At 39.2% G+C, this 23,724-nt stretch overlaps 1 protein-coding gene across 5 annotated transcripts in view; it reads right to left on the bottom strand.

Moving 5' to 3' along the window:
• Positions 1-7,649: 7,649 nt before the first annotated feature.
• LOC109031421 (uncharacterized) overlaps positions 7,650-23,724 on the bottom strand; it is a 127,872-nt gene continuing 111,797 nt past the window's right edge. For 3 of the 5 annotated variants that reach the window (XM_019042919.2, XM_019042918.2, XM_019042923.2), the window contains 7 exons: positions 18,072-18,197; positions 15,523-15,676; positions 14,813-15,010; positions 14,077-14,253; positions 13,341-13,543; positions 12,534-12,662; positions 9,497-10,802 (listed from right to left, as the gene is read on the bottom strand). In XM_019042919.2, coding sequence (XP_018898464.2) covers positions 10,547-10,802; positions 12,534-12,662; positions 13,341-13,543; positions 14,077-14,253; positions 14,813-15,010; positions 15,523-15,676; positions 18,072-18,197 — 1,243 coding nt within the window. In that variant the 3' untranslated portion in view covers positions 9,497-10,546. Of the gene's footprint in view, positions 9,466-9,496; positions 10,803-11,512; positions 11,548-12,533; positions 12,663-13,340; positions 13,544-14,076; positions 14,254-14,812; positions 15,011-15,522; positions 15,677-18,071; positions 18,198-23,724 lie in introns of those variants that run through there. The other 2 variants (XM_072302809.1, XM_019042921.2) reach the window with 2 other exon arrangements.

Raw genomic sequence — 23,724 nt, 5'->3', positions numbered from 1 at the left:
TTCAATAGTCCATTTAACCCAAAAAAAGCGAACATAGAAAACTTTCCTAACTTTCCTCAGAGAAAATATTTTATCGGGAGAAACGACCCAACATTGGAGTGCTCATACAGAGTCGAAACACAACATGGGCCTATTAAGCCCCATTGTTCGATGCTGCGATTATCCTAACGCGAGTTCGAATAATCACGCCAAACACGGTGCGGTCGACGTCTAACTCATATCAGCGCCTGCAAGACTGCGGGAATACTTCATGCATTGCGCCAAACAGTGCGGTCGGCGTCAAGCGCATGTTAGCGCCTACAAGACCGCATGAATACTTCTCGCATTGCACCAGACGCAATGCGAGGGTTATTTGCGATAACTATTCGATTACCGGTGTAGGCACATTGTCGCTTGCTGGATTGAAGGCGCATCACCTGTGAGGATGATGACTCGACAGTCGACACTTGACCGCACTCCCTTCCCTGGCTTATTCGCGGCGATAAAGTCGCCGAAAAAGTAAGTCCACGCGTATTTTCTTCTGACAGCCCCTACTCGGGTTTTACCCCAATTGAAGGATAGATATGTATCTTAATTTCGACGATTCAGAAACTCGGACGATGTTTAAACGATGCAGCGATTCTGAAACTTGAATTGCACACATTCATTTTGATTTAATAAAAACAAAACAGAAAGTATGAAAATATCGCGGCGAAATTTTTTGTGAAAGTGTTAAATGTGTTAATCGTATTGGTGGAAGCGAGTGGTTGCAATCGACCAAAGAGGTAAATAATAGACCAACGACCAACTGACGGAAACCCAGGAGAGACCTTGCGCTTAGTCCATTATTTTACCTCGTTTCATCTGAATATCTGAGGAAATTTCAGGAAGGGAAAACACACGAGCTCAGGAAAAAGCATGTCTATTTAATAGCACAAGATTAGGAGGTAAATAATCGACTGACAAACGGCAACCCACGAGAGACCATGTGGTTAGTCCATCATTTTACCCTGTTTTATCTGATTATCGGAGGAAATATCTGGAGACGGAAAACACATGAGTACACGAAAAAGCATGTCTATTCAATATCACAAGACTATAAGTCATAGACGAAATACGATTGCCGTATTGGTACACAACATACAACCCTTAGTATATGAGAACCATCCATTTCAACCAATAGGAAAGCTCCATTTTCCCTTTGTCTTTTTTGTCCATCGCTTCACCTATCAGTTTTAATGGTCAGCCCGCAGTGACTCTACACCTCCTAAGAGTTATTGGTCTATAAGAACCACCCGTTTCAACCAATAGGAACGCTCCATTTTCCCTTTGTCAAATTTGGCCATCGCTTCGCCTATCAGTTTCAATGATCAGCCCGCAGTGATTCTACGCCTTTCTAGAGTTATAGAGACGTCACCTACGACTAAAATAACCTATAAAAGCACTTGAATCAATTCAATGGCGCGAAGCTGGTGGTGAGCCTCTCCCTCTCTCCCCGCGGAGGTAACGGTTACTCATCTTAGTGTCGGCTGATGAGGAGCTTTGCAAGACCTTAGAAGTCCCGTCGACGGAACAGAAGAGCTTCGAAGGCGGTGGCATGAGCAGGGCGTGAAGAAGACACAATTGGGCGACCTTAAAAAATGCATCGGCCCAATTATAGCAGGAACAGCGATAGCGTCACTCGCGCCCGCTACACGAGTGGAAAACGTCCAGGACTCCACACACTCCGGCAGGGACAGACGATGGCCACCAATAGCGGGTATCACGCTGAGGCGCGCGTCTCGCTACAGGGTGTCTCCAAACGACAGTTCCGCCAGAGTTGGGCAGTGTTCAGCGATGAAGAGTGCAAATGGACCACTGGACAAGGCACGAAATTAAGCATGAAGGAAACATACATATCGACGTTGAAACGACCAAACCACGTATTTCGTATGCAGTGTTTTATATTCTCCGTTCTTTTCGTTACTTTTTTAAAGGAGAACAAATCAAAACCATTCCGTCAAGTTTTTACAGAATTTTCTTCGCTCGGAGAAGAAATATCACACAAGTTTTTAAAAATTGACGTCAAGTTGACTTTCCATTTGAAAAATGAAGTATGACAAAAATTCTATAACGTAGCAAACCGAGGTTTGATGCCCGCTCGGAGTTCGACAGAGTCGCGTCAAGTTTGAACCGAGAAAGATACGTTTGAGGTTTTGTACCGCCATGTTTTTTTCGTTGTTGAGGCCAAAATTTAACAATGGACACTAGACAAGGTACGAATTTAAGCGATCTGATACATGTTTCTTAACCAGAATTTCATGTAGAACACGATTCACACAACGAAAATTACTGAAACCAACTCCTAACGAAGATATTAACGTTTTTATTTCACATTGGTTACGAGGAATTTGAACTGCCCGCTCACAAGAAACTCAAAGCTCTACGTTAGTCAAATCGCGCACTACAACGGTTTCAGCAAGCTTCTCAATCGAGCAATGTTCATTTCCCACCATGTATTGTTCAAACTATCAGCAATGTGCTATAGCTGAGCCAAAGCGTCAAGATTGAGGTTGCCAGATTTTTATATCGCAGAGACTGTCATGATATAACGTTTAGCGCACGATGTGAATTACGTAGAGCATTGAGTTTTCATGAGCGGGTGGTTTGAATTCACGCATCAAGAATCATTAAATATCTTCGTAAGGAGTTGATTTCGGTAATTTTCGTTGTGCGCATCGTGTTCTACGTTAAATTTTGGTGAAGAAACATGTATCAGAATGCTGAAATTCGTACCTTGTCTAGTGGTCCATTATTTTCGCGCTCCAAGTATTTTTTCTTGGCATCTAATTTTTCTCAAGAGAAAATTTACGACTGATCGAATTTGTAACTGCTCCAAACTAATCCCCCCCCCCCCCCAAAAAAGAAAGATTGACTTTATGCGTTTCTACAAAACACGGTCAATATGGTGTTCTTTATCAAATGAGCTAGGAATGGAGTGCATTTTGCAAAAAGGAACCAAGCTCATTCCAATGTCGCTAAGATTGTGCAACTTTTTTCGCCTTGCAAATATAAACTGATCATCGAAACAAGTTTTATTTTTACTCCCAAAAACTTATAAATTTAAGACGAAAATAAATTTTGTAAATTTGATTTTTTTGTGCGATTTCAGTAATTTGCTTACAAATCATGTAACTTGCACAGTCCTAGCAACATTGGAATGCTTTTGGTTCATTTTTGCAAAATGCAATCCAAATAGTGGTTCCGTATTGCAAAATGTCTAGGTTCACGGAAAAAATTAAATTGTTGATTTAACAATTCAATTGCTAAAAAAAAGTGACTGCAACGTTTCAACGTAGATTTCGCAACAAAAAAATGCTGGTACTTGAACCACTATTGTAGCTAATTTAACCACGGGGATGGTTAAAGTAGCATTTTTGTGTTGTAAAATCTACATTGAAACATTGTAGTCACTTTTTTAGCAATTGAATTGTTAAACCAGCAATTTAGGTAATTTTTCCCGTGTAGTCATGACAAAGTTTATCGAAATTTCCCGATTATGGACCTCAGGTAAAACTTGAGCGTCTCCCTGTGGAGCTTTCGAGCTTGTTCTTCATGGAGTCGCGGCGACAACAATGGACTCGCCAGCGGTCCGGGTCCGAGGTGGGCGTCGGATGTAGGACTGTAGTAGGCCGGAAAGTCGCCCCTGGTCGCCCAACTCCCCCCCCCCCCCCCGCCCCGTTCAGGTATCGCGAGGCGCTAAGGCCACCGCGGTGCTGGCTATCCACTCGTCATTCAAGCTCACCGCGATTCTCAGACGTTTGTCGAGTGGGCGCCCGCGTCGGTTCCAGACCACGATTGAACGGTCGATACTGCGAAAAAGTTTAAAAATGGCACCGCTGCGCTCTGGTAGAGACTTGTATCGACGGCTAAATCACAAAGACACTGATCTTTAGACTGATTTAGTGGTTTTGTCATTCGCAAGGTTGCCACAGAATAGAGAATTCGCAGGTGTCTGAAATTTTGTAAATTTCATCTTTAAAATGATACTACTAGGAAAACTAAGTACGAGGATATTTTTGGTTTCTAAATTGCACAATTATTGAAGAAAATATGACAAAATAACCTAATCTGCTAAAATACATGTGTTTTACATGGAAAATGCCGCCAGATGACCTCACAAGGCGGTACATTTTCGCATTTTGAAATCTATTTTTCTCCGATTTCTCATGTCAGAAAAAAATTATGAAAAATACTGCGAACTCATGCTCATTGGGCACTCTCCGATGAAGCAATAAAATTTTTCAGTGCAAATGCTCCATTTGGAAAATTAAATTCTCTGACATTTCCCTGATATGATGCATTTTGGTGAAATTCCCTGACAATTGAAGAAATCGACGGTGTAAGTCGGCAATCACATAACTCGGTTTGCGACGTCGCAGACTTCCTGTCATACTTCATTCTTTAAACGAAAAACTTCTCAACGGCAATTCCTTAAAATTACAGTGATTTTTCTTCTCTGTGCGAAGAAAATTCAGCAAAAACTTCGAGGAATGGTGTCAATTCATTCTCCTTTAAAAAAATAATACAGAGGCGGAGATTTTCAGACACCTCAAACGAGATATATGATTGCGGACTTACGCCGTCAAAATGCCAGATTGTTTAAAATACATAGTTAGAAATCGATTTCAGGCAAAATTTGTTGTTCGAAACTTCAAACCCAATCGAGAAAGCAAATGAAGGCGATTTGACAATTTTCTCAAGACATTCTCGTCATTTTCCCTTACATTTCCCGGTTTTCCCTGTATTCCCTGACTGTAGCAACCCTGCATTCGATTTATATCGATGCCTAAGATCGGAAAATGCGTGATCAAACTGTAAACATGTGATGACTTCCCGCAATACAAAACATATAATACGTTAATAGTTAAATAGGTAGTATAAATTGAACGCATTTAAAGCATAAGGAACTATATCTATTCTGGCATGCGCCCTGAGATCCAAAAGTGCATGCATAACAGGGCTCATATCACAATGGATATAGTTCCTGAGTTATACGCGTCCAATTATCCCTAATCTTCCAAATACTTCAAGCTTACCAGCTTATCTTCTAATTACGTGCGAGATAATATCAATACCTGGTAGGTATAATTAGTACATAGACTTTTGGATGCGCAAGAAACCAAAATAAATGTTGTTGTGTTGAAAAACGTTGCTGTGCGTGTCTCAGATTTCGACATTGTAAGTCTCTTTTCATAATATTAATTGTGTTTCTTTTTACAGGAAAAGTAACCCAGAGTTTCTACTGGAATTGGATGTGAATTTTCCTCTTCTTCATACTGGAAACAATCGCACAAAACTGCTGGGGAAGATTTTGATTAGTTTGCACTGAAAAATATAAAACTTGATCGAAGAATGATTTCGGTTGCAATTAGGATATTACGTATTTTCCGCATTCAGCCATCTATATAACGACTCGATGGTTCCAGTAAAAATAGAAACACAGTAGACACTTTCTAGTGCTCCTGCCAATAGGGAGTTAGGCCAAATGTTCTACAATTTGCAATGAGAAACCATTATTTCCGGCTCAACCATAAAAGCACGTATCTGCACGGGGAGGGACTTACGACACATACATTGTTTCCAAAATGAACAAGAAATAGTGGTTCCACAGGGTGGGTGGATAGATAGATAGAAGGATGGATGGATAGATAGATGAATAGATAGACAGATCGATAGATAGATAGATCGGTCGATCGATCGATAGATAGATAGATAGATGGATATATAGATAGATAGGTAGATAGATAGATGGATAGATACATAGATATAAAATCTGACAGATTTAATCTGGAGAAAAAACTTCAACATGGTGAAATGAAGTCTAAATAGCAATACCTGGATTTTGAATTGGTGCTCCGTATTATCCCTACTGCCAACTCTCATGCGACTATACAGTTAGACACTAATCTGAGCTGACCTGCATGATACTCAAAATCTGAGTGATGCCATTTGAGCTACCTCTCAAGACATGCGTACAAAACCTATATTCCGGGCACATTCAGTATCTCATTTTATTTCCACCAAGACGGTCAAATGCGTCCAAGTATTTCTTAAAATCAAAATTTCTCATTGTTGAGAGGTCATACAATGATTTATAAATGCTAAGTGAAAGAATACAATAAATGCTCAGCACAGAATTTGGACTTGAGTTAGTTTCTATTTCTTGCATTGAAATTATCAAATATCAACACAACGCTGGGTCGAATGTCGCAAAAATTGCGTAGCCGTGTAATTAGTCCATCTGGAGATAGTTTTAAATTTCGTATCCAGCTTTTTCTGACTATCCGACCTTTCCCCGCATATTCCGTTATCCATTCGTAACAAAACTTCGTGTGATTCTATAAAGGTTGAATAAAACACATTAACACTCGGTCCAATACTGCCGTGCTAAGGAAGATGAAGAACGCCGTATGAACATTCGAGAATTGCCAAAATTCCTTCGAAGAAATGTTTATTTTGGAGGAAAGAAATGAATATTTTTCCTTGAAAATTTCAGAGACTTTAGGTGAAATCGTGAACAAAATTATCTGAAAAATATTCATGAGTTTACCAGGAAATTCGTGTTATATCGAAGGAAATTTAGCAACGCCTGAAGGTTCATACGGCGTTTTTCCGTAGCACGGCAGAATAGAGACTACTTGGGGCGAAAAATGACGACGACTGTGAGTAAGAGTGGGGTTGTGTTTCAAACTCACGTCAGCTTGTGCTTCTTGCCAAAATTACCACAAATACTATCTTGGATGATAGGAATTCCTTGTGTGCATTCGCGTCTCAAAATAAGCAATTTTATGGAAAGCACAGAATAGGTATCTGAACGGAGTAAACGCACGTTTTATTGTGTTATTCAAATACAATTTTCGAATTCTGAAAAAGAATGAAACCAAATCAGTCAGTTTGATCTGAATCTGATAGGAACGATCGTGTTGGGTCTCGGGCAGGCACTCTTGGCTTGGAATTCGGCAACGTTCGATATTGCCATTCGTTCATCCGCGAGATCCGCGAAGTTTTTAAAGCGAGAGACTCGAGTCGTGGCGTGAAATGTGCACTCACCGTAGACACTCGGAGCGCCTTCAAACGGTGGCGTATGCAACCAAAGCCACACCAACCTTGAGATATTTGCACATCTTCAAGGCGCAACGACATACAAAACTTATTGGTTACAATACACTTAATCAACACCTCGCCTTGGTCTAAGTTCCAGGAACTTATTCTGTCTGTCTCTCTCGTCCCCTCCTTCCCCCCTCTAGAAGAGTACACTGACTGACAATGGGGGAGGGGGGAGGGTGAGTTTAAATCATGAAAGAGAGAGTAAAGAGAACCTTAGCACTGACAAATTTTAAAAATTGTGATACCTCGTAAATTTTCAAGTGTTGTCATAGTAGGAATTGTACATGGAAAAATATCAAAACTGAGATCAATAGTCAAAGAAACTTTTGTTTTTTTTGATAATTATCTTTGGTGAAATAAAATACATAGTCTAATTTAGACCTAAGAATGAAAAAAATAGATTCCTGTCAATCCACTTCTTACACTTCATCTTTCTTCACATTATCGTCAATTTCTTCAAACTTTAAGTTCATTGACTGGAAAAAGGTTTGATGAATTAGGCCAAAAGTAAAACAACAGAATTAAGTAACAAAATATAATTATAAGTGTTTTGGAGTTGACAATTCATGCAGTTGATACTGAGCAAACTTTGAGTGAGTAAAGTAATTTCTAAGTATACGTCCTTTTTTTTCCTTAAAGAGTTTGATCGAAAATATACAGCTCATCAAACTCAACAAAGTAACCTAACAGTATTTACAATTTTTCAAACGAATAAACAGAAATTAGTAACAAAATGTATAAAATGAGTATTCTTGGGTTCTTGAATCATCCGATTGATCCTTGGCAAATTTATAATAGAGACACACTGTTCTTTCCCTTGAGAGCTCTATGAAGTGTCATGCTTACATCGATTAAGAGTTATGAGCCTTAAGATAAAACTACTGGTAAATCAAACAATACTGATAAAAGTTACAAGTTGCAAATGATGGGAGGTCTATCACTTTTTATAAAATTGAGACGGATCTGGAGGTAATTTAAAAGATATTTGTTTTAGAGCACCTGCTAAAATTAAGGCTTTTCCACACAATAAAAATCCTGGTCTTCAACTCATAAGGCAAATAAGATTGTCAAATAGCTTAAAATACTTTACCAATTTTAAGTGGAGCATAAAGATGACTCCACAGCAAACTGATGATCTAACTTAGAAATATTTAGTTTTGTTGTCAGTCTTAAGATTTTGTACTTGTTAGAATAACAGTTCCTTGAATAAAACATGTTAATTTCCATTTTATATTACCTTCAGTAAAACATACTTCAACTAATGGATGGATACTTGTGCACATTTCACACCAATATAAGACATTTTCATCGTTAAGAGAACGAAAAGTTTTTATCTGGCAATTTTTTACTTTTATAGGTACATAAGAAACTTGCCATTACAAGGTCATATTGGATGAAACAATTGGTGTAATACATTTTAGAAGTGTAGCAGGATCAGCTAGAAAAGCCCTTTAAGAGCATTAAAATCATTGTGACATATTGGAAAGTAAATCTCAGGCTTCCATTGGCATCTGCGGATAGAGTGCCAGACTCAATTTTCTCAATGAAACAGGATTCAAGTACAATGAGGCTGCCGAACTTAACTCAATAAAATTATATGTCCCTGGGGTCATTATTATGATGGAAGGAATGCAAGTGAACTTCAATGACTTCAGGAACCATTCAAGCATTACAATTCATTCATTCAAGTCACTGAGTAGAAAACTCTGATTTTTGATAGAACAAAAAAATTCACTTTTGGTAAAAAAAAATAAAATGAAAATAAATTAGACAATGAAAGCATTGTTCCCCATTGCAAAAACAGTTAGAATACTTAAAAGATGAGAGTAAATTAATCAGTAAATGAGCAAATTAAAAACAAAATTTTCAACTAACTAGGTTATCAAGGAAACACAATCAGCAATTTCAGGAATAAATTCTGAATTGACTGAAAGTCTACAGAATCTTAATCGCAGATACTCTTTCCTTCAATGTCATAAGAGATCTTGTCGCTTGAATGCTAAAGCTAACGTTCAGTTTTAATACAGATTCACTGAGCATCTAACAGCAATAAAAACTGGAGTAAAATCTATTATTAAGGTGCCTAAAATAAATTGTATGATACAAAATTCTAAAACTCATAAAATAAAACAACTTTTTTCAATTCCATAAAATAAGAGATAAATAAATATAAATGCAAAATGATTGGCAGGTAACGATTACCGACAAAGAAGTGAGAAGAAGGCATGAAACAATGAACACATTAAACTTAGATAATAAAGACACACAAAAAGTATCACAATGGAGGTAAGGGTCCCCATCTCGCTGGTTAGGTCTGGTCACAAGGTTTGGCTATCGCTGAAACAAAGTCCCGAACGCAAGTTAAGTGCGGAATCTCGACGAGAATTTTCTACTCAGCAAACACAACCGTGAAGATTCAGCATGCTTGAAAATGCAGTGCATTAGGTAGGAATTACAGGTGAAAAGAGCAGAAAATTTAAAAAAAAAACCACACCAGTCTACAATCTAGAATCTCACAATGCAGAAGTCAGTAGCCGTAAGTGCACATAATACGCGAAACATCGATTAAACTCACCAAAAGGCAATTAAATATTCGATTCTACAGAAGGGAATGAAACTGAATTTCTAGAGTATTTTTTCCCCCAAATGAGCCAAATCTGATGAGCGTACTTAATACTGTAATAAGGGTTTCATATGAAATAGAATCATGCAAAAATATTATTGAACAAAAAAAAAAAATTATAGAAAAAAAAACAGTATGATACCTAAAGCCATACAAGTATACAATTAGCTTTCCTACATCTAATCTCACGTTGATTTATTTCATATTTTAGAGACTCCCATTATCCCACCTTGATAAAATGTATTTTAAGTCGACCTTTTCCCTCAGCCACATTTACTAAAATTTTTTAGCTACTCAGTTATACTGTAACTCAGATTATCCGAACTAATTTTTGGAAGGGCTGATGTTTTCCCCTGTTTTTCGTATTTTCTCCCAGCAGGCAAGACAAGCCCACTGCTATAAATTCTTCCTATTTATCACGTATTTGATTTCCTAATAAATGGTATTCATATTTTCACTCTCACACACCTACTGACCTTTGTGAAAATTTATTATAACAATTTATTTTAAATTTGTGCTTATTTTACCACATTTTACAGATGTAGTAACAAACGAGGCCAGTCATTGGTGACCTCTGGATTATTCAAACTTTCCATCATCTGAGTTAGCCATCCTCCATAACAGTTCTGATAATTTAGAGTACAGTGTGCTTTTAGAAGCTCAAAACGCAGGCTTTATCGTAGAAGCAAATGGGAGAAAGCATGCAAAGAAAAAAAGCCAAGAGCTTAAGTTCCAGAGGAAAAATTAGAGGAGTACTGCTCGAGATTTCAAATTTATTGCTGATTTTTGGTACAACTATGTACAACTTAAACGAAAGTTCTTTTGATTCCATGCATTACAGGATTGCGGTGAGGAGGAGGTATAAGGGAGATGAGTGCATGGTTTTTCAATGCTGACGTCAGAAGCTTTGGAATCAGCAATATTCATGGTTGAGGAAAAACTTTTCAGATCCACTTGCTTAGAATTTGACGAATCTGGGGAATTTGATGGGACGCAAGCTTCACAATAGAATATCTTGGAGAAGGTATAGGGTGGGATAACAGGGCATTCTCTGAAATAAGGGAGAGACTGGTTGAAATAATTCTTACCATGCATGTGAAATTGTGGAACGATACACACTATGATTCAGAAAATTAGCAGTGAGAAACTTGTGACAAAGTGTTTTGATTCGTAGGAATGGAGGTTTAATTTCGCCCCCCCCCCCCCCCCATTTTCGTCCGCCCTTGACGTTTTCGTATAATTAATCCCTCGTCTAACATGCTATTAGTGGAAAATAAATACTTCATAATCTTTAGCCTCAATGAAGGTATGAATGAGTTTTCCAAAGATCTTTTATAGCACCAACTGGTTGCATTGCAAAATTTAAGACAACACAAGGGCATTATTTTGATCGACGGTTGACTCACACTTTCACAGTTCAAAAAACTGTCATTTGTAATATTAAAGTTGTTGTCTGATTTATTTTTATCAGATTAATTGGATTCAATAGATTTATCATCAAGTTGATCAACTTCCAATATATTACTTTTATATTGGTTTTAATTTTTAACGATACCATATTTTACCCATTAAGTGCATAACCGGAATACCCAATATAAAATAAGCAACCAAAAATAAAATAATTGAATTAAAACCAGCTCCTGTTAAAAATGGGCAGTTTCAATTAGTAATCCTGATGTAAAAAAAAAATCAAGTGAAAATTGACCTTAAAAAAAATTCAGCATTTTTACAGCCACCTAATTTAGGTTGAATTTCACTCACTTCGAAGACGAGGACTGAAACCAAGATTCCGTAACCTAGCGGTAAAAGATCAAAATAATTTATACAAAACGGCCTTCCAAGACAAAATGTTAAAATAAGTTCACGACTTGCTTCTTATCTCTCTACTTACTAATGTACCACCTACACATTTCGAAAAACTGATTCCCTTTTTTATGTAGCTCAACAAGATTTCTAACTTTGATTTTGAGGGGCTGAATTATATAAATAACTATTTTAAAGAAGATAGATTCGAAAGATTGAATAAGTGGTAATTAGAAACTAAAAATTCGAGGTTGATTTGATCTCAATTAAAATCACTATATTTACCATCAATGATCGTACACGTACAACATGTTCCGATATCTACAGGAAAGAACTACTATAATGCAAATATACGGAACCACTAAGATAAAAAACCGTCACACTTTGAAAGATAGGATTCCAATGAGAGAAAAGAATGGAAAAGACAGAGGTCAAAGTCCAAAGAAATTCCAAAAAAAGAGAGAAAGCGATATACTGAAGATATGATTATATCTCTTCGATTCTGGAAAAATATATATGGAACGATATCCCTGACATTAAAGCAGTGACAAAAAGCCCAAAATAAGTGAAGAGAGCCTCTGAGGAGGGGCTACTGTTAAATTGTGTGGAACTTATAGGCAGAGGAACTTCATATGAGGTTTTGGTAGAGACTTGCGAGCTTTGCTTTGTGCAGAAATTATTTGTCATATCCATTTCTTAAGCGATGAGATATTTTATTATGCAAAATCGACCTCATCTCCTGGACAAATATTAAGTTAAATAATAGATTGTTTCCTTTCTTGCCCAACACCAGTATTTCCTGTGGCTGTGCCATGATGAGAGAGGCGAGGTAAAATTAATCGATTGGAATTAATCTCTGGATTGCCAATACTGTTTACTAAAATTGATGAAAATTTAGACCTTAAAAAATAAATCAAAGAGAAATCAATTGAAAAGAAGACTCCACAGTGAAAGGAGAGGTAAAATATGAATTTCTTACCTCCTCGCCTCATCGGATCGGGTCTGCTCATATCTGGCACTGATCATTTCTCTACGCAACTGGGAAATTTCTTGATTATTGTCGGCTGATTCTTTTTCTATCCTTTCTAATTCAGTTGATTTCATTCTTCTGCGGGTAATCAAGAAAAAAAGGGGGAAAATTAAGAAAAGATGAAATGATAGAATCATGAATATTGTGACAATGAAACTGTCAAAAGTGTCAAATACAAATGGATGGAGTAAATATTAATTTAGGTTTTCTCATAAGCGTATTCTGACAATCATTAAATATTCAAACGGTCAAAACTGCTTATAGATATTTCCAAAGTGTTCAAAATGATTGGGGGGGGGGGAGGGGGAGTCTTCTCAAAGACTTCCTATATGTCCCTTTATTTTTAAAAGACTGTCTCAACAAAAAATCCGCTGACAGATATTTTCCTGTGAAATCAAAATTAAATGCTACTTTAGGCAAGAAAATTTGACAAATTTTGGTTTGTCTGGCATTTTGCAGGTAAAAAATCTTGCATGATTTATGACTTTACGACATAGCACCATCAGACAAACACTTAAAATCTGCTGCTCTGCGCAAGTATCAGCTAAGAATCAAGCACTTTCGGCTGGTTATAGTGAGCAACAGACCTGTTAGAACAGTTATGAAAAGTCCCATTAAGTCAATGTATCACTTAAATATTCGACAAAATTAATCATTTTCCTAATAATATTCAATTAATTATATGTGACGAATAAGAGTTCATTAACTCTGTACCTCTAAATCTCAGTTAGTGCAGTTAAAGTGATTAATACTTACAACTGGGCTTCTAACTGATTTAACTGTTCAGTCAAAGCGGCAACTTCATGCTTCAGCTTGTCATTCACTTCAACTTCCATTGATAGCTCTTTCTCATAACTTGAAATCTGATCATGCATTGCTTGCATATCTCGATTCGACTCTCGATATTTTTTCGATATGTCATTCATACTTTCTTTCAGGACCGCTATTTCAGCTTCCATCTGAAAATCACAGAGGAAACAGATGATTTATTCTTTAAAGATTCTCAAAGGCTAGAAATCAAAATTTAAAAAAAAACGAGAAAAAAAGGTGAAACATGAGATAGTGACAGGGGTGCAGAATCTTTCAAGCTTCCACATTTCAAGCTCCTGCACGTGGGTTTTCCACATTTTTTTTCATCAGTTTTCCACAGAATTTTCCACCAATTTCAAAGAAGATGACTTTCTTCCCTGTTTTTCTTTGACTTTTGACTGATGACCCTTCAAAATTTCCCCTCCTTCCACATTTTGGGAGCTTTCCCACATTTTTAAGCGCCCGGGCAAGTGATTGGGCATTTTCTGAACCCCTGGATAGTAAATACATTATTGCCTTCATTTTCAATAGAAATAATTTTTTCTTTATTCTTGACACTTTCCTGTACACTAACAATTTATTTGTCACTGTATTTGAAGCTGCTAGTTGAGACTCTCTTAACTCAAGAAAGGTTTAGGCAGAGTACAACATTGAAAATCACTAAGTTAATCTGGCGACTTACCGCAGTCTTATGTGCAGTCAAGGCATTCATCTGCTCCAGTAAATGATCATTCTTCGATAGGACGGTTGTTGATAGGTCTCGACTGGCATATAGATCATTCTCCATTTTTGACTTCTCTTCCCTCAGAGATGAAGTTTCCATTTCTAAGTGCGACAGCTGGAACCTTAGTTCATTTAACTGAAACATTAGATTGATTCAAACATTGGTATGAGGCAAAAAAAAAAGTAGAAAAAAGGAGCCAGCGGGGCATTGATACTTTCGAATCTAATCTTGAAGATCCACAAAAGTAACAAAAAAAAAGAAAGAAAGAAAAAAAAAAAACTGTTTCACTGGAGGGGTTATGTTTCTTAATAACTAGTTTTAAACTTTGACTGATAATTCATTCAAAAATTCAAACATTAAACCATAAATGTTGAATGTTGAATAATATTTCAGCCACAATCACGACAATTTAAAGCTTTGAAATTTTTTTTTCAAAAACTATGTTATTTGAATACTACTTCATACCGTCAAAACTCGGGAACTCGGGTTCAGTTTGACAATGGTGAGCGATTTTGTGTCAAACGTCCATAAAACGCTTCTTTAAAAATGCTTCCAATGACTCAATTTTTAGTTTCTAAGAGACGAGGTCCCTAACGATCCCCAAGGACTGTCACAAATGGAGATTACTTACAAGTTGTAGAGTGTTTACGAGTAAAACCTAAAAAGGATAATGGCAGAGGCTTAAATAACAAACCTCTTCGTGATATGTTTTGATTTTCCGCTCTTTGTCTTCGATAAATCTCTGCAACTCTTCAACCTTAGACTCAGCTTCACGTAAAGAAGATTGCGTTGATTTGGCTTCAGTTTCCACAAGCAAATTGGTTTGTTCCAGCGCTGCTGTTTCTTCACTCAGATTGCGAAACTGCTCCAACATTTCAAGCCTTTCATGATCCTTAAATTGAAAATCAATAAACACACCAATTAGTTTTTCTTAAAATATCATTTAGAAGTTTTTAATGAAGAAATAAAGGGGCAAAGAACAAATGTGGGAAGGAAAAAATTATCCTCAATAGCCTTCAAATTTAAGCCTAGGTTGTTTGGAATGAGCTTACGAGTCCTTACGATTTTCACACAATTGAGAATGGGGAAAAAGAAAAAGAAATTGTGCAGAACGTACGTTTTTTTACCTGAAAATCATTTCAAGCCAATAATAAAAGAAGGTGTTCACCTGTGAAAAGTGATCAGCTATATACAAACAGTGACACACCTCAGGACTTACGTTATAAAACCTGCATTTAAGAGGGATGAATAAAAAACGGAACACTAACAAATAATTTATTGTATTAAAGATATGGTCTAAATGTTGTAAACAGAAGTTCAAAATATAGCCCTGATGAAGAGAATTTTGGGTTTTAGAACAAATATTGTACTTTCAAAAAGTGGAATCATTTGTGAAACAATTACCTTGCGCGCTAGTTCATCTTCGTATCGCTTAACACAGTCGACGTAAGACTGAAGCTGCTGCTTTAAATCCTGAACTTCCCTCTTACTCCTTTCAAGCTCTGATCTCATGGATGTATATTCTCTGGTGATAGTGGTCAGATCGTTCATTATTCGCCTGTTAAAATAATACAAAGTGATTATTCGACAGAAAATGAAAAGTCAACTTTTCTAGTATTGACAAAGTTCCGAGATGCTCACAGCAGTTAGAGCGATCAAGACAGTTGACCTCCTTCAATTTCACCGACTGACTTCCGTGAATTTAGCGTAGTATCGCGTGTTGCCTACTTTCAGGCTAATGATGGAGCAGGGTCTCTGCATAATGCAGGTGGTCATTTTATCTACTTCATGTTTGACATGAGAAACGTTTGTTTAAATTTAAAGACATCCCTAAAAGACTTCAGTGCCTACCAATTTTTTTCAAACGACAAAAAAATGCAAAAAAAAACAAAAAAAAAATTGCAAAAAAAATTGTTGGACTATTACAAATAAAGGAGTGTTATAAACTATCTCAAAAGACTGATTTATTCCGAAATCACAATATATGATTCCGTAAGCCCGATCCTTCGGGTCAAAATTCAGCGGGGACCGCCAGGCCGATCCGGCGCGGGTGGTACCGGCTAGTCCGTCCTGGTCCCCCGATGGCCGGAAAAATAGAGGGATCGCCTAGCGGACCCTGCGCCCCTTAAACCCTTTGAAAGATCGGTTAACCTGTTCGTCCCATCGGGAGATGCGCGAGTTTTTTGTTATTTCCGGGCGCTTTTTTTCGGCCAGCTGATAATTCGGCTGCCCGAGGCGTCTGTCGTTATGGAAATCGCCGTGGATGATGGATTTACGGTGGAAGCGTACTTTAAAATTTTACGTAAATTACAAGGTACACTCTACTACAGGTATGGACAAATGGAATTTTAGAAAGTCGTCAAAACGCGTAGATTTGACAGCATCGAGAGTACGACTGCGAAGACCTGCGCGGCAAATGGACGGTACGACTTCATACGTCACTCGATCGCCGATTTTCTCAGCGCTGCCACTTCGGCACCCCGTTTGTCCATACCTGTAGTAGAGTGTACCTTGCGTAAATTAACTATATTCACACGACGCGAAGTTCGAAGATCAACTTTTGAATGAGATAAAAACAAATCGATGACCAAAGTGCGAAGCCACGAATCTCCTTTTGCGACGTTGCTGAAGCAGACTTCCTGCCATACTCAATGTAATTCATTTAAAACTATCTTAATTTTTCTTCTCCGTTTGGCATAATATTCTTTTCATATTTCAAACAAAGTTAACTTCTTTCTCATTTAAAAAAAATTGAAAAAATACGCAGATAAAAAGCAGGAAAATTTCCGCAATAATTCGATTCTAGGATTGCAGGCTCACGGTGTGAACACTAATAGAAACGAGGATATAGATCACTCAACGTCGAGCTCGAGGGATCGAAATCCTAACCCTAGATTAACCCCTGACCATGATAATAACGTTTTTTCTGAATAAATTGAACCATTCCGCTCATAGGAGTAAGAATAATTTACTTGATTAAAATTGCACGCCAAACGTCACTATGACAGTCTCAGTCGAGACAACCTAAATCTTGACGCTCAGCTCTACCTGTACACACTTTGAACAACACAGCTGATTAGTCTGCTAAATCCGGTGTAGCGTGCATTCGACTCGCGCGGGCTTTGTTTTTCCTCTGACCGGGCAATTCAAAGTTCACGTAACCAATGAACAATAAAATGTTAATATCTTAACTAAAAGTTGATTTCAGTAGTTTTCGTTGCGCAAATCGTATTCTGCATGAAATTCTGGTAAAGAATCATGTATCAAAGTGCTTAAATTCGTGCCTTGTTCAATGGTTCATTCAATGTAAAAAAGCGAACACAGATAACTTTCCTAGCGTTTCTCAGAAAAAAAAAATTTATCGGGAGAAACGAGCCAATGTTGGAATGCTCATACGGCGTCTAAACACAACGCGAGTTCGAATAATCGCGCCAAACACGGTGCGGTCGGCATCTAACTCGTATCAGCGCCTGCAAGACTGCCGGAATACTGCACGCATCGCGCCAAACGGTGCGGGCGGCGTCAAGCGCCTACAAGACTGCATGAATACTTCTAGCATTGCACCAAACGCAGTGCGAGTGTTATTTGCGATGACTATTCGACTACGGGTACAGCGGGGCGATTATTGAAATTGATGAACAAAGCGGTAGACAAAGAAGACATAGGGAGTATGGAGCGATCTCATTGGTTGACATGGTTGGTTCTTATAGACTAAGGAAGAAAATGAGGGACTAACTGTCGGGTCTTTAGTGGGTTGCCGTTAGTTAGTCCATTACCTACCTCCTATGTCCATTGCCACCACTTGCTTCCACCAATAGGATCCCTCCAAATCCTTTTTGTCGTCTTTGTCTATAGCTTTGTCTATCAGTTTCAATAATCGGCCCGCAGGCACATCGCCGCTAGCTGGATGGAAGGCACATCACACTGTGAATATGACTCCACACTCGACTTACTTGTTTTCGCTGAGGAGATTTTCCTTCGAAGTTTCCAGTTCTCTGATTTGCTTGTGAAGATTTTCTAGCTCATTGTGCGCGCGTCGGACGCTCTCTTCCGTCTTCGAACTGTCGTTCAGGGCCAAACTGCAACAATCAACAAATTAAATTAGATTTTGATGAGCGTTTAGATAGTCGATAAAAACATTCCATTTTCAGATGACACTATATATCGACACGAGCTGCGGGTTTAAGAATAATAAAATATATTGACAGTGGTCGCATTGCAGTACTATTTGAAAGAAATTAAAACAAAGGGCAGAAAGTATTCTTTTTGGTTTTGTTGTGACATGAGAGAAGACGAAATTTGTGAGGAGATCTGTAAAATGAATTTTCCGTCAACTTTAGAAAAATAGGTTTAATTAGGTACGGAGGAAATTTCGAAGATTAAAACTAGAATATAGTGGTTTGAAAAGAGATTATCGAAGGTTTCCCGAGAGAAAAATGCTGAGATAGCCGCGCTCTGCTTCAGGTCCATTCCGCGGTAATCTGAGGTTTGGGGTAGTTCTGATCTGAAAAGTCGCGTCTGACCCGGCAAATGGTTTCCTAAGTAACGCCTAATGCTTACTTCGGATTTTCGGGAGAAAAGAAGAGAAAAAAATCTGAGAAATTGGTCGAAAAGCACATTCATAAGTCATGACCCTCGAGAATTACAAAGCCTCAGTCATTTCTCTCGGGTCGCATTCGTAAACGACTGCATCATACTTCATTCGTACACCTCTACATTGTTGATTTCCGAATGATTAAGGGATTAACTGCAGGGATCAAACTGTGAAAAGGGTACTCATAACGTCGTGCTGTAATTGTACTTTATCAAAAAGTACGGATATATTTGCATCGGGCTTTTTCGGAAAAAAAACTATCAATTTGAAGGATGGCTTCGGCCTCAACTGGGTTGTCAAGCTGGAAGGTTTGGGGTAGTTCGTGTAACTTCCGATAGTTCGCGGTTGCTTCGGCCCGGACCACCGCGGATAACGGAGGCTCTTACTGTGCGTTTTTTTCTAGGGATGGACGCATATCGAATTCGAATGCGATTATTTGAATATCCGAAACTTTTCGATTGCAATGGAGAATTTGCACATTAAAATTTTATTGCTTCATCTGAGTGCTTGATGAGCTGAGTTCGCAGTATTTTTCATAATTTTTTTCTGACAAGGGAAATCCGTGAAAAGTAGATTTAAAAGTGAGAAAATGTGCAACCTTGTGACGTCATCTGGCGGCATTTTCCATTTAAACAGATGTATTTTGGCAAATTAGGTTATTCCGTCATATCTCCTCAAATAATTGTTCAATTTAGAAACCATAGGATATCCTAGTGCTCAGTTTTCTTGGCAGTTTCATTTGAAACATGGAATTTACAAAATTTCAGAAACCTGCAAATTCTCCATTATTGCGATTTCGAATACTTCGAAGCGAATATTCGAATCTTTTCGATTATTACTCCGATTCTTTATGTTTTTGTAGCGGTGCTCCGCAAATATAACAGGGTGGTGGAACAAAGCTTGCACAGGGCTCTATTTTTCGCACTTTTGGGAAAGTATTTCCACACGATGGACTCTTTTCGAACCTTACTGGTAGTAATTTGGACTCCAGGGCATGTAGGTCTGTACTGAATGGTCTATTCTATAGGTCTAGAGGGGAATTATTTAACCTCGTAATTTCGAACTGTATGAGGAAAGTAATAGAAAATCGCAGTTTACCTTTTCGAAATATTAATCGAATAATACTCGAATATTCGAATACTTTCACAAACATTCGATTGTGATGCGATTATCTTGGTGCCAATATTTCGAATACCGAATATTCGATTATTGAAGTATTCGACCATCCCTAGTCAGGGTGTCTACTAAGAGAAGGCTGGCCAAAAATCAGTACTTTAACGGTACTTTTTCAGTACATTCCCAAGAAATTCAATACCTCCTCAACAGAAAAATGAAGTACTTTTTCGGTACCTTCATTTGACAAAATTCGAAAAATTTCAGAAATTTGAATTTCTCGCTCAAATTGGGACAAAAATGACAAAAATTCTGGACCTTCTTGCGGAATTTCCGCACTTTTTCAGTACTTCTGGAAATTCCGAACTTGTAGACACCCTGCTAGTTTTTTCCAACTTTAAGAGAGCAGATGGATCCGTAATGCAATGACGTCATAAATAAACTCGGTCACTAACGCACTCGTTTGATTTAATGACGTGTTCGAAACGATAGCCGCAGCGGGACGCCGATTGCTGCGCTCCGCACGGGGAAAGCCGCCGTTTTTGGGTACAAGGACCGCGCAACGACGCGTACGGCGGGTCAGCGGGGGCACCGATCGATCACCCTTCCTTTCCCGGGAGTTCAGGGTCCCGCGCATCCGGCTGGTGCCGGTACCGGCGAGGGATTTTCCCGCCGGGTTCCGGACCGCGCATGCGCACTCGCTTGCGCAAGTCTAATTGCGCGCGGCTCGGATCCGGCCGCCGTTCAAGGTCGCGCCTCCTCCCGCGTCCCGAAAACAACCGCGCTGCGCCTGCGTTTGAGTCTCCCCGCGGGAAACGATAGTGCATCCGGGACTTGATGGACTTAGCTTTCGGGAATGGGCTAAGAGAAGTGAGTTCACAAGTTGAGTCATTGGGCGACGTTGCCTTATTCCTGGAAACATCAAATTCATTCACGAGATCCGATGCGAGGAGAACTAGGGCTTGAGAGCCCCACAATTTCTGGATCAGGCTCAAGAATTAATTTGGGAGCGAGGAAAGCTATTCCGTCGTTTCCCTTACGAAGGAACGTAACAACATAAAATGCTACCAAATTTTCCCTCGCAAATTGCATTTTTACCAGGGTAATCTTGGACATTTCTGATTTAAAATTTCACGGATGTGCCCTCTGATCTTATGCAGAAAACAGAAAAATCTCGGACAAAAACTGCACAGGTTTGCGCTTTTAAAAAATTGAATTTTTTAATTCTATTTTTCAACCTTGGAATGTAGTTGCGTTTTTTTCCGAAAAACGACGATTCCAGCCAGTTACTTGGTTTTTTTGTTGGGGAGGGGAAAGAGGGGGAGGATACTTTGGAGGAGGCGACATTTGGTCGAAGAGGGAATACCTCTGAAATTTCTTAAAATGCTGTAAGATTGATAAAAATCATCAACAATTATTAATCGTCTCTGAAAAGATCAACTTAAAATTACAGGTGAGGATGAATTTCTTCCCCTCTGCTTTTCCTGAATGACACTTTTAGCGAAAACACAGCATTCGGCCCTGAGGATGAATCGGATTTATAGATAAAGTGTCCAATGTATTAAGCCCTACCACTACAAGTTGAAAATGATATTCACAGAGGTACGTGCTCTGATAGAGAGGGGGCTGTTGCGGGACGCCGTTTTGTCACAGCCTTTACCTAAGTTTTTCCGAATTTAAAGGTTACTCGTATTTCAGAGAAAACCAATGACCGTGTTTTCCGCGACGTTTTACGAAGGGTTAACGGTCAAACGGACGTATTTATGCGAAAAGGAACTAGGAGAAAATTAATGAAAACAAAAAGGAATTATGTGCACTGTGTTCGCGTGCTCAATAGTTCACTTTGACTTCATCAATTGGCACATAGTTCCTTTTAGCATGAATATGACCAAATTGATGTCTTATCGAAGTCGTTCTCAAACTTGTCGCTCCAATAAATCCGATCCATCTCACAGAGGCACGTGAGTAGCGTGACGTACGTTGCGATATATCGATTGATCTGCCATTTAGACCTATGGAAAAGGATCGATAAAAAGGGTGTTCGCAAGGAACACCTTAATAATCGATTCCTTACCCTAGCTTCAAATGGAAAAATATCGAAAATCGATCATTCACGCTTTGCCACTGGGCCACGTCTAGTCCATTAGAAGGACCCGCGCGCGGCGTCCGCTGGCCGGGAGTCTTCCCCCCCCCCCCCCACCCCGGGAATGGGGGGGGGGGGCGATGTACAAACGCGGGTTCGTAGGTTAATGGTCAAACGATGAAGCATTAACCGCGCCAGAGCCGCGATTCCACCGGTCATCGGTGACTAGCAGTTGCCCAACTTGCTCGCACCCGGCGACGACTTCCGCGTATCGATCCGCGGGTCGTAATACTGCGACCGTTACCCCGTCGGAGAACAACACCGTAAAATCATTAGAACGTCGCCAAATTTCCTCGGACACGGAGAAAAAAACTTCAAGCGTGGGACCCGAAGTTAAGGTCATATGGATCTCTGAAGTTTTCGGATTGAGCATCTGAACACTTAAGGTCCAGCTGCTGAGGTTTGGATCACACATCTGAAACTTCAGTTCTTACGCCTGAAGTACTTCGGTTTTCACATCCGAAAAACTTCGGTTCTCACACCTGAAGTACTTCAGATGTAAGAACTGAAGTTCCAGATATTTGATCCGAACCTCGACAGCTAGACCTAAAGTGTTCAGATGCTCAATCCGAAAACTTCAGAGATCCATATGACCTAAACTTCAGGTCCCACGCACGAGGTTTTTTTCTCCGTGGACAAGACATTAATTCCACAGGAAAATCATGATTAATCGCCCCCGACATTTCCAGATACGCTTGGGTAAATTACACGTAAAACTTTATGAAAATTCGATAGAAAATATCGGCAAGCTTTTGAGAGGATTCGTATTTTGAAGCGGGATACTTGGCAACGTCTAATTGTTTATGCGGCACGGCTTGTGGCTCGCGCCTCCGCCTCGATGGCCGGCGCACAGTGGATAGTCAATCAGAGAGGTCGGCCATGAAATTTTTGACTAAAACTGCGAATTTTAGTATTTATTTCGTCACAATTTTACATTTCAAGAGGTGCTTTCGGTAGAAAATTTCACGAAAAAACCAATAAAACCACTTTCAGAACCTCAAAGTTTCGTATAAAAGGAGTTATAAGCGTATAAAGTTTCCAAATTTTGTCCGACCTTCCCCACTGACTCGATCCATTGTGCGGCGATCGTAAATCCGCGTCGCGGTTGAACTTAATCGAAATTGACGGGGTGGCCGCTTTAATTAGGACCCGATCGCCACCTCTTTAACGCCCGGACTGCTCATTTGAAGCGCCACTTCGTAAAACCGATAAAAAGAACAGCTCGCTCCTGGAGAGAAGGGCTTCTGGTTAAGTAAGGAAAGAGAAACCAGCGGGCCGATTATCGAACTAGATAGACAAAGCTATAGACAAAGAGGACGTATGGAGTATGGAGCAATCTTATGGTTAAGATGGGTGGTTCCTATAGACGAAGCGTGAAAGTGATGGGCTAACTTTAGGGTTTCTTTTAGGTTGCTGTTCGTTAGTCTATTACCACCTCCTTCGTCCATTGCAACCACCCGCTTCCACCGACAGGATCCCTCCGTATCCCTTTTGTCTTATTTGTCTACAGCTTTGTCTATCAATTTCAATAATCGGCCCGCTGGTTTCTCTTTCCTTACTTAACTGGGAGCCTTTCTTTCCAATAGGGAGCTGCTCTTTACTACAAGTGGGCGGTTGGACCTAATCAAAATTGACGGGGTGGCCGCTTTAATTAGGACCAGTTCGCCACTTCTTTAACGCCCAGACTGCTCATTTGAAGCGCCACTTCGTTTAAGCGATAAAAAGAGCAGCTCGCTCCTGGAAGGCAGGGTTCCTG

This window comes from Bemisia tabaci, chromosome 7 (assembly GCF_918797505.1).
Source record: "Bemisia tabaci chromosome 7, PGI_BMITA_v3".
NCBI lineage: Eukaryota > Metazoa > Arthropoda > Insecta > Hemiptera > Aleyrodidae > Bemisia > Bemisia tabaci.
This window is presented reverse-complemented; position numbering and strand designations above follow the sequence as displayed.